This window comes from Indicator indicator, chromosome 1 (genome assembly GCF_027791375.1).
Source record: "Indicator indicator isolate 239-I01 chromosome 1, UM_Iind_1.1, whole genome shotgun sequence".
Lineage (NCBI taxonomy): Eukaryota > Metazoa > Chordata > Aves > Piciformes > Indicatoridae > Indicator > Indicator indicator.
This window is the reverse complement of record NC_072010.1, coordinates 59,904,551-59,916,626: the sequence shown is the minus strand read 5'-3', so window position 1 is coordinate 59,916,626 and position 12,076 is coordinate 59,904,551. Positions and strand designations below refer to the sequence as shown.

Sequence of the window (12,076 nt, the reverse complement as noted above, 5' to 3'; positions counted from 1 at the left end):
AAAAGCAATTAGAATTTTGCTATAATCTTTGGCTATACTGAGAGGTTACTCATAGCCCATAATAGAGAAGACTGCAGCTGCAAGCACACATGAACTGTTTCATCCACTCTGCAATATTCCAGTTGCTCCTGGTAATGGGTAAGAAGGCCCAGGCCTCCCTCCCTGCCTCTTTGGAGCCCTTCCGACAGAAGCCTTGTGCAAAATGTCGCAACAGGTTTTGAGTGCCAGGGTGCAGCACAAAGGCAGAGTAGTACAATCCACCCCAGCCAGTCTCAGGGGATGTGTTCACAGCATTCTACAAATGATCAGATTTTAATTTCAAACAAGGACAGCATCAGTAATAGATACTAAACACATCTGAAGAGTTCCTGTCAAAATAGATATTTTCCAGTATATTACTTCAAGTATCAGTCAAAAGCATTTACATAGTAACACATTACACTAAGTGTTGTATACAGTTGTTTGATAGAAACAATGCTGCCATGATATTAAATATTTTGTAATTTTCTATCCTTCCTTCAAAAACTCCTTTATTGTTTTAGTCATACAAAAAAGTTTTATTTGCATTTACACTTAGCCCTCTATTTAAAAACTACGGCTCTCAGAAATAAATTCTGATTTGCTGCATTTATGAAAATCGAAATGAATATACTGCTTAAACACTGTAAATCATTTCTGCTCCTGTTCAGTGTTCTCTCTAAGCCAGGAGAAAACTTGGGCATTTATTTCTTCCATGACATCATCTGTTGTTCGTCCTTTGACTGCCATCCCATGGTTTGCTTTATCAATCCAATAGATTTTTTTGGGGGCTTTCATTTTGCTTGCCACACCTTCTAGCAATCGCTACAGAAAAAACAAGAATGAAAAAGTTAGTGAATCAGCTGCTACAAACTGTGCAACTCCTAGAGGCGTCTCACTGGGTCTTATGCAATGTTGTAACAGGCAGCTCTTAAAAACAAAATGGGTCTGTGTGAACATTAAAAACACCTTGATAGAAAAGGTGTGATGGTACTGCATTCAGTATTGAAATTTGCTGAAAGTTTTGTCCTCAAACACATAATAAAAAAACCTGCAAAAGTCACAACACTGTGCAAAGCTCCTTCCCCATGCTGATCAAGGAAGCCACTTTTGCTGGCAGAGGGTACTGCAACCAATAAACGGCAGTAGCAACATATTTCCCTAGAGAGCCGTTTTGATCTGTTAAGCTTTCTCAGCAAACATATCTAAGAACCAGCTCAGAAAGTCTTGACAATTTCCCCATTAAAAGGGCACTCCAAGGATCTGCTGGTTGCTAGTCTTGACTTAATTTTGGTGACAACTCGAAAGCAGCTGTCACCAAACTGTTCAAGAACAGCAGATACCTATTGGCATGAAAACAATGCAGAAAGCCATTCTGTTCTCATCTCTGCACACCTGTTCTTAATCTCTACAAAGCATGCTTTCTGCCACTGAAGTCTGACTTGAGGTAGAACTGCTTTGCTAGAAGAATTTGTCATGAAAATGTGACTAATGTGAAATTAGTAGCACAGCCCAAGGTTTGCTTTATAATCTGAAACAAATTATCAGATGGCTCACTCCTTCCACAGGCTTTTAACTTGTACAATCCTATCAAAAAAATTCAAACTATTTCAATCAGCAGTATTTTAGTGGCCCAAGAATGATTTTGCTAAAGATCATGATCAGGCATGATCTGGAAGTTTTAAGCAAGCAAAAGAAAGCACCACCAGGTTTGTATACAAGCAGAGATGTCACTCAGACTCATTCCTATTCTGCTATACTGCCTCTCTGTAGCACGATTTACAGGGGTACTCACTTTTTCACACATCTCATCTGCTGATCCTGAGACAAACAGCACTGGACAGCTGATAAATAATAAATCTTCATCCCGGAGCTTGGACTGCAGTTTTGGTCGATGCAGTGGGTAAGATAAACACACTAGACCTTGAACAAAGTCATCGTCATCATCCTCCTGGTTAAGCTGACATATCACAGAAGCAGCAGCTCGTGACCCCATGGAACGACCTTTCTCCGATGTTAAAGGAAAAAAAGTGTATCTGCTGTCACCTCATCCACACTCTGAAGAAACAACCCCTACAACGAATCCAACTGAGTGTATTTCAGTGTATCAATAGCACAAAACACTACACTTTTATTTACCTACTTCATGAAAAATCCTAATTTTAACATTTTCTGCTAAAATATTTATTTGGTTATATTACGATTTCACATCTCCATTAAAAAAAAAAAAAAGGGGGATAAAAAAACCACACCAAACCCCAGAGAAATCTTACGCAATACTGTAAGGAATAGTAGCCCATCCTGGGCACTGGGGGAAAAAAAACAGACAGTTCCTATCATCCGGATGCTTGAAATTTGACAACAATGTTATCTTATATAATTTTTTTTCATGCAATTTTAAGATCTGCTCAAATTAAAGTTTTTTGTGCTTTACTTCCCAGCAAGCATTTATACACACCTCAAACTTCATCTAAATGCATAAGTAGAAGGGGGAGAAAGAAAGTGTGAGGTTAGTCAGTAACAGCGAGGGGATATCAAAATATCTCCTCGAAGAAACAGCAAATGAGCTGACAAATACTCTGTAACTGAGTGTTGGATGTAGCTGATTCCAGTGGGATTACCTTGCATCAGCACAGATTTGGTTTCACTTGGTCAGAGAACATTCAGAGTTCCCTGTATCAAGTTATTCCTAATCACACTCCTCTACCTCCCTTTTCACATAATACAACTGATATTTTTATCTGCCACTAGGTTTTATCTACCAAAACCTGTCCTGGGAAACCAGTTTCCCACTTATCAGTAACAAGAATTCCTCAAGACCTGCAGTTAAAAAGTACACATCGATTATTGGAGAACTCAGGCCCAGTAACTTTCAAGGAACAATGAAGTTTTCTCCCAAGGCATCTGGAAAACATGGTCTCTTGCTCTTTCCATCTTCCTTCTGGATCAAGATCCGTGGCATCACGAGAAGGGTAAATAGTCTAGACAATTGTGCTCCTAAAGTAATTCAACGAAAGTGGAAGGCTGGGTGTTCCCATTTGTGACTGAAGAAACAGTGCTGCTCAAGCCAGCCACAAGAGAGCCAAGCTGCACACCAGACACAGGGCTGGAAGTGTTCAGACACCCAAATGCAAACCTATGACACCTATGTTCCCATGGCAGTCTGTAGACTGCTGATCAATTAATGAAGGTTACAGAGCATTCAGCTATCATCAGATAGCTGAAACCCGTCAGTCCACATCTGTTCATGCACTTCTTACCAAAGTGGGACAGACTTCAAAAACTGAGTAGCTTCAGGTTGCTATTATTAGAGGCAGTATTAAGAGAGAAAATAATAGATAATAAAAACAATACCTGCAAGGAAAACACCTGAAAGTTTATAATCATCAGAAAGCTTTAAGTATTCCTAAAGAAATAAGATAAAGAGAAGCATTACAAGTGAGAATCAACACAGCTGGGGGTTGGGGATTTGTTTATAGCTACCAAACACAAACTGGCTCTTTTAGCACTGCAGATTAAACAAAGAACAGAAACACACAAGCTGCTCTCTTGTTTTCTCACATGAATGAATTAATAACATTTTGCAGCAACAGCAAAATAAACACAAGCAATTTCACATTAGTTCTTAGCAAGTCTAAAATTTCAGATGCCCTATCAAGTTACTCAACATAAATGATTACTGTGTATCAACTTAAATTACAGTAACAGACCACATTCACACTCCTACCCCATATAAAGGAAAATAAAGTTAGTAAAAATGCCATTCACTGAGGCTGAGGTCACATACTGACAATGAAAAGTTTAAGGCACAGTTATGTCTACATAAAAGAAAAAAATTCAGCTACTAATTTTTCAGTTTTTAGCAGATAACTAATCACATACTATCTTAGCAGAGGCCTTTAAATTACTTTATGCAGCAGAATATTAATATAAACTCACATTATGCTTCTTCAAAAAAGAATGGAGAACAGATAGATCCACATTAAGGGCTTCAAAGTCTAACTTCAAATTTGTGCACATATAATGACAATAGCATTATACAAGTTAATTCCTTAAGAACTGGATTTAGATCCCCTGTAAATATGTGTGATGCTCAATGCAAAGCACTTAAGCTACCTTCCCATGCCCAGTATAAGTAGATAGATAATTGGGACAAAAATTTCCCCTCCTTCCTGCATGCTTCAGAAGAGGAAGATACTCCATGCTGATACCATTACAACAAAAGTTTGCTAATTTTAACAAAACCTAGGTACAGAAAAATCTGGCTTAATGTAGCAGCAGCAGAAAAAGATAAGCACACAAAGCAGTTTAAACTGATTTTGAAATCAAAGACTATTTAGTTTCTAGTGTTCTCATATGCTACTCCCAATCTCTTTTGCTTCAGCTCCTCCTGCCACACAGAGCCCCCTAATAATTCCCCAAAAACTATTTCTCCCAGCTGCTAACCCTGAGAGACCCATTACAATTCTTAAGTCAGCTTCTTTCCTCTGAAAACTTCTTACAAAGCTGTATCTCTTAATCCCCCTCCCCTCACCAAGCCCTTCCAGCACATCTACATCTTGTTTCCATCCTAAATAATTTTTCCCAGCTGGAAGCTTTCCAACAAAACACCTTTGCTTTCTTCACATCCTTACCTCAAGCCTTTTTCTCCCTGAACTCAAACCCACATACTATAGCGGCAGCTGTACCAGCTATTGCCTGTATAAAAATTGTTCCTGCAGTTTCTTTTTACAAACAGTGCTTCATTTAGCTAACCACCATCATTTCTGATTTTTCCATTATTGCTTGACTTATTTATGGTCATAATTTTAAAAATGCAGAAGACATCCACAGATCTATACTTCGGCAGAATTTGGTCACTTCTTACCACAACTGTTTTGAAGGCCTTAGTTCTATAGGCAATGTTAAGACCTTTACAAGTAAACCGCAGGCACAGAACTCCGTGGGATGCAAGATAGGCTGCCAAAGACACTAAGTGAGGGAAATTCATATCTCCTCCAGCACCATGGGTAAGAATCACCCCATATGTTGATTTTTTCTCTGGGAGAGAAAAGATAGCATCAAGGTACTTGTTTCCAAAAGGTATTTTCACTTTAACCTAGAAATGAAACAAACAAATATAATTTTAAAAAAAGGCAGTTCCCAGTGTACACGTTATGATGAAGAAAAATCTGACAATTAAGAAAGAAACGAAAACTGCAAGTCCACCTCTACTACTTCTTTTTAAGATACTACAATACTAAATGTTTAACTCTACCTCTGGCTCAAAGATATTCCATGCAATAACGGGTTTATCACACCACACTGTGCTCTAGTTGTTTCATTGACCTATTCTATTCCATATTAATTTATAAATACTGTTTCATTATCCTATTCTATTTCGTTTTCTACTTACACTATCAGAAAAGGAAGCACCCCTTGCTTATCTTCTCTAAGCCTAGCTATTGAAGAGCTAACTGCCATATTTGACTTGAATATTGTCTTCCACAGTAAGAAAAATAATCTCTTCTGTAAGACTTGAAAATAAGTAATAGATATGAACTCTTCTATAATTAGTTTCCTGTAATAGAAAAAGTATTTTTATCTTCCATCACTCACAGATATTACAAAAAGAACTAAGGAAGCCTCTAAACATTTATTACAACCAAATTACTTTGCTTCTATAGATCTTTATGGAATATTAAGAGTACTCCATGCTGGCAGCAACTGTTTAATTCTGTAGTTGTAGTTTCTGTGTACAAGTTGATTACATAGAGAAAAGGCCAAAACAGAGTATTACGAAAACATGAATACTGTAGTTTTAGATATTACATGCAACTATAACAAAACTAAACAAAAAAACACAGGAACTGCTTTTTTCATTAAGTGTTCAATAATAACTGAGGGCAGAGACCACAGATACATATTTCAACTTATAACTGTTACTCTAAGGTAAGCAAGACTCTCTCTTAACTAGCAGCCAAACCCACAGAAATATGACACGAAGATGCAGCCCAGCAAACATTTACAAATTAGACAGCAGTACACAGGCAGTGGAGCAGCAGCCTGTGGCTAGTCAAACACTGAACTTCCCCAAGGACAGTGGTAGGCTGGGTGTTCCCATTTGTGACCTGAAGAAACAGTGCTGCTCAAGCCAGCCACAAGAAAGGCAAGCTGCACACAAGACACAGAGCTGGAAGTGTCCAGACACCCAAATGCAAACCAATGACACCTATATTCCCATGGCAGTCAGTGGACTGCTGATAAACTAATGAAGGTTTGCGAGCATTCAGGAAAGGCACAGCACACATTCAAAGCTGCTATCAAGCTGGCAGAGGGCTTCTAGTCATTACAGACATCTGGAGGAGATGAATGAGATGCAAGGCCAGCTGATGCTGAGCTGAATGAATGGGGACTGGGGTCAACACACGAGCCCCATTCACAGTACAGCTTCTGAAAGCAAAAAGGAAAGCACCCTGGGGTCATGATTGAAATGCAATTTCATGCCACTGCTGCTGCCAAAGGCTCTCCTTGGCAGTGGCCCTACAGAGGCACTGCACAGGGAAGGAGGCTGTCAGTGGCCTCACAGAGCTACTACCTTTGCAATCTCTGCCCAGCTGAGTGGAGGATGCCAGGCTGAGCCACAGAGATGGGCAGAAATGCAAACAGCCAGAGCTGCTGCTTCCTGACGACTGGGCCTTTGCTCATTGAGAAAAAAACAGGCCAGACAGGATTCACATGGACAACAGGCATGTTTACATTCCTCCTGGCAAGGCAGCACACCCACTCCATCCCGTCTTCTCCAGTTCTAGAGGCCCCTCAGAGGGGTCCGGCAGTACCACAGACAGCAAGCCCTTCCATATCCATCCGCAGAACAGACGCAGTGACCCTAAAAGCGGTTGTTCCGCCGCCAACCGCACCTGCTGAACCAGACCAAGGCCTGCGGCCGCCCCATAGAAGCACGGGATTACCCCGAGGGCCGGTAACCACCGCGGGGCATCTTGGCCTGCCAGGCCGTGGGACTCCTCCCGGTCTTGGGGCATCACGAACCCCTCTCCAGGATGAGGCCGAGGAGAGCCACCCTTAGCCGCCCCACGGGTGGCCCCAGTGTTAGATCAGCTAACTTCAGCTTTCACCGTGCGCACCGAAGACACGCGCAGCCATACCTCCCCCGGCCCACTCATGCCGGCGCCTGCCCTGTGACGTCACAAGAGCGGCAACACCCTCAACCCATCACCGCTCCGAGAGGGCTTCCCCGTGGGCTGTGTGATTGGTCGGCAGATGTGCTTGGCCCTGCCTCGGAGGGCGGGGCTGGGAATCCGGCTTCCGCGGGGGCTCTGGGGCAATATAATGACAGGGTCTGGCGGCGGCTGGTGTTTGCTGTGCAGCAGAGTGAGAGAATTTTGAATGGAGATGGGGTTGAGCGTGTGGGGTAGGCGTTGGCAGTGGCGCTTGGCAAGAAGGCACCTCTAGAATAGGCTTCGAGGCAAGCTTTTGATACCTGTAATCATGGAATTATTAAGGTTGGAAAAGACCTCTTAAGATCATCAAGTCGATACTCGTGTAGGGTGGCGACAGTGCCTGAATTACTTGCTTCTCCCCACTAATGTGGTTAAGTCACATGTGTGGGTGTCAGGCACCAGTAACTATATTTTAAAAACCTGTTGACATACCATGAAGCAAAATCGCAGAATCTAGAATGTTAGGAGTTGGAAGGGACCTCCAGAGATCGAGTCCAAAGCAGGACCACTTAGGGCACGTCACACAGGAACGCGTCCAGGTGGGTTTTGAAGATCTCTAGAGAAGGAGACTTAACAACCTCTCTGGGCATCCTGTTCCAGTGCTCTGTCACCCTAACAGTAAGAAAGCTTTTTATTCTCATGTTGAGATGGAACTTTCTGTGATTGAATTTACATCCATTGCCCCGATCCTATCACTGGGGACCACTGAAGAGACTGGCTTCATCGTCCCAACAGCCACCCTTCAGATATTTGTAGACATTGATAAGGTTCCCTCTCAGTCTTCTCTTCTCCAGGCTAAATCGCCCCAGGTGTCTCAGTCTCTGTGTAAGAGAGATGCTCCAGTCTCTTAATCATCCTCATATCTGTCTGAGAGCTCTCTCCAGTAATTCCCTGTTCTTCTTGAACTGGGGAGCTCAGTATATGGGCTAACTAGTAAAGGGGGAGAAGGATCTTCCTCGACCTGCTGGACACACTCTTCTTAATGCACCTGAGTATACTATTGGCTATCAAGGCACACTGCTGTCCCGTGGATAACTTATTTTCAACCAGGACTCCAAGGTCCTTCTCTGTGTAGGTACTTGTGGCAGTTTAGGCTGGGTGCCCCCTGCCACTGCCGCATGAGATACACCTCTGGTGTCCTGGATGCCCACCCACAGGGGTGGACACAGGAAACGACATATTTCTACCCATAAGTCCTGCACCCTATAAGGCCATCTGCAAAGTCATTCTCTTCCTCTTTCTTCCCTCTCTGCTCCCCTGGGAGATGTCCTCTCTTATCAGGTAATGCCGGGGGAGTATCCTCAAGGCCTCTTAGGCCTGTCTAGGCCTAATGCCAGGAGGAGAATGGAGGCGGGGGGGGGGCAGTCTCAGACCTGGCCAGCCTGAGACTTGCCTAGCAGCGGGAGGGGGAAGAAAGAGCCCTGGGGGGTTTGGGTTTACCCTCAAGTGGGAAGAAGGGAAGGATTGGGAAGCTTTGGGAATTAATGTAACGGGCTCTGTACGCTTTGGGATACTCTTTGTCACTATGCTTTGTAGTTGTAGTTCTCTGTAGCTTCACCAATTGCTTTTTCCATTTAAACTTTCCATCACTCTCCAATCCGTTTGTGTGAGTCTCATTCTTTTGTCCCTTTCGGGGCAAGAGACGATCTGTCTGGCCCCAAACCAGCACAGTACTCTGCAGCAGGTCAACCCCTAACCTGTACTGGTGCATTGTGTTATTCCTCCCCAGGTACTGGACTCCACACTTATCCTTGTTGAACTTCATTAAATTCATCTTGTTGTAATATTAATAAATTATTAATAAATGTTACCATGATTATAGTCACTACAGAGCATTTAAATTATAACAGTTATGTAGCTGGTGAATTAATTAGGTCAGAGTTACACTGGAGAGTTTACACCACTCCCTATAAATAGTTTTTATTCACCTATACATGGGAAACGTACACTGTAGTGATAAAACAGAAGAAATAAAACAAATTACTTGGGAATTATATGAAAAGTCAGATTCTCACTGACTTCAAGGAGTATCGATATGATCCTTACGTAAGGTGTCTGGAGCAACATCAGGTGTTTTTTCTGGCTGCAGTCAGTGCACTGGATCTACCTAGCACTCACAAACAGGAGAGACATACTATGTGGCTAGTATTTTAGGTACAAACATACAACTATTGCCTGGGTTGTGCTTTATTGTACAATAGAAAACCTAGTGTGTTCTTATATTCAAAACATAGCCTTAAACTGGTAGAAGACAGCACCAATAGTCTACAATGCTTGTGGTATTTATATATTGGGTATTTCACAGATAAGTAAAAACTTTATTCTAAGAACTTCTATGGTAAGGCATTTAGTCATAAATTATGTTTTCTGCTATTATCAGTGTATAAAATGGTCCTGGTTTGAGTTAGAACAAACCAAATTCTATTCAGTGATTTGAATTGTCAGCTCAGTTTCTTCTAAGTAACTCACTTTCTGAAGTTAATGGCATATTTTTGCAAACAGCATCTGCTTGTAGTGTTTATAGTTACTGCCAAGGACTGCTTATACTCACTCTTACAGAGACCTAAGTCACTGCTAAATCTTTATAGCCATGCTGGGTGTACAGAAAGTAAAAACGTTGCACCTGCAGGGAGGAGCGGACAATTGAGGTGACCTTAAATGGACCAACAAGATATTCTCTATGTGTCCTATGCAGTGTAAAGCTGAGGCATCGTGAGGGTCAAGTCCTCTTCAGTGACCAGCACCTGAGGAGGACTGTCCATTCTGCCTGCAATCCTAGTCCTTGTGTTCCTGAATCCAACTCCTGAATCCTTTTCCCATCTGCCACTTAGTGCAGTCTGGGAGTTCTCCATTGTCAGCCCACAGCATCACAGGTGACAGTGACACAATTGCCATCAGGGGGTTAAGTTTGATACTGTGTATTTCATTTTATTATTACTATATTCATTAAAGAAGTTTTAAATTTTTGTTCCAACTCATAAGCCTCTCTCCATTATTGCTTCTTTTCTTCATCTTCTGGGAAGGAAGAGGTGTTAACAGCATCTGTCACTTGTCTAGTGGCTGGCCTAGCCATAACCCTTGACATATGGGTTAGAGTGCCCTATTAGTTAACTGTCTGAACATGCCATTACCAAGTGGAACTTTGTTTTTCATGTGTTCACCTGCTGGAAGATAATCTCTAGCTTGTGTTCCCAGTGTCTTGCGCTCACTGTGCTGGCTGGATATTGCCAAACACTGGGGTGAAAATATTGCATCCCTCTGAGAAATGAACCTGACAGGGCAGCTGGAACGTACCTGCTGTTTCAGTAGCCATTTTTGCCTTCTGAGGAATGCCAGCCTTACAGCAAATTGCCAGCAAAGGCATTTTGCATTATTGTACAATTTATTTGTTAAGGGCAGAAGTGGAGAAGTTCAGCTGGTAATCAAGGTGAAAAACATAGGGAGCCTTGTCTGTCTGAATTTCTACCTTGCCTACAAAATATCAAGTTACAATGAGATTGCAGGAAAGCATAAAGCCAAGTGAGAGGCACCAGCATAGCCTGTGTGAACTGTGTGTGTTTCAGGACACTGGGAGTTGAACTGCAGATGGTGTTAAGGTAGTGATTCCTTGAGCCATAGCTCACATTCAGGGAGTTCAGCAGACTAGGGGAAAGAAAATGCTTCAGAGTAATGCCAGATAGATTTTTCTTGGGTAGAGATCACACTGTTCCAATTAATCCTTTACACCAATCAAGCCTTAATAAATTGCATACTTAGCAAACTGAGATTTGTTATGCCGCAGCAGTTACCACCTCAGCCTCAATCTGGAACACAGGAATGCAAGAAGAGAGTTAAGAAAAACTTTGTGTTAATTTACCAGTTTTTTCTCTTTTGTTATTTTCTTTCTTATACTTAAAGAATGCTTTTGTGCTCTGATACAGTTTATATTTTCAGTGTTTTGCTTCTTTCCTGGTCTGATTTTTTTAATTCTCTTTCTCTCTTTTTTTTTTTTTAATAACTTTTTCCTCCCTCTTCAATACACCTACTGTGTTTCTCCTTTTTTATTCACACACTGTTTTCAGAGCAGTCCTTGAGGAACATGTATCTCATTAAATCTATCCATGTGTGACCCATTTGTACTGGAAAAATATTTTCTTTCATTTTCCACATACAGCAAGCTTCTACCAGTTCACTTCCTGCTTTATCTGTTAATTTTCTTAGGCCCATTCTCCTTGCAACACTTAAAACTGTTCCCTGCATAAGCACAGTCTTCAAGGTAGGCTGGCTAATACCTTGTAGACTCCAAATCAATGCAAATAAAGGGGTGACTCACAGAATCATATAATGGTTTGGGTTGGAAAGGGCCTTAAAGGTCTTCTGGTTTCAACATCCCTGTTGTGAGCAGGGACACCATCCAATAGATCAGCTTGCTCAGAGCCCCATCCAACCTGACCTTGAACACTTCCAGTAAGGGAGCATGCATAACTTCTCTGGCCAACCTGTTCCAGTTTCAATTCCTCACCACCTTCACAGTAAAGAATTTCTTCCCGTTAGCTAATCCTAATACAAATCTACCTTCTTTCATTTTAAAACTGTTACCCCTCATCCTGTCACTACACTCCCTGATAAAGAGTCCCTCCCTCTCTTTCATGTTGCCCCCCTTTAGGTACTGAAAGGTTGCTGTAAGGTCTCTTTGAAGGCTTCTCTTCTCTGGGCTGAACACCCCAGCTCTTTCAGTCTATCATCATAGGGAAGGTACTCAGATCATCTTTGTGTCCCTCCTTTGGACCCAGTCAGGCAAGTCTATCTCTTATGCTGGGGACCCCAGAGATGAACATGGTACTCCAGCTGGAGCAGAT

The 12,076-nt window shown here is 42.0% G+C and overlaps 1 protein-coding gene across 1 annotated transcript; it reads right to left on the bottom strand.

Moving 5' to 3' along the window:
- Positions 1 to 669: 669 nt before the first annotated feature.
- Positions 670 to 7,181, bottom strand: TEX30 (testis expressed 30). The gene is made up of 5 exons (XM_054389813.1): positions 7,164 to 7,181; positions 4,886 to 5,116; positions 3,373 to 3,424; positions 1,814 to 2,022; positions 670 to 843 (listed from the first exon to the last, which is right to left on the bottom strand). The coding sequence occupies exons 1-5, from the start codon at positions 7,179 to 7,181 to the stop codon at positions 670 to 672; spliced, it is 684 nt and encodes a 227-aa protein (XP_054245788.1).
- Positions 7,182 to 12,076: the final 4,895 nt, after the last annotated feature.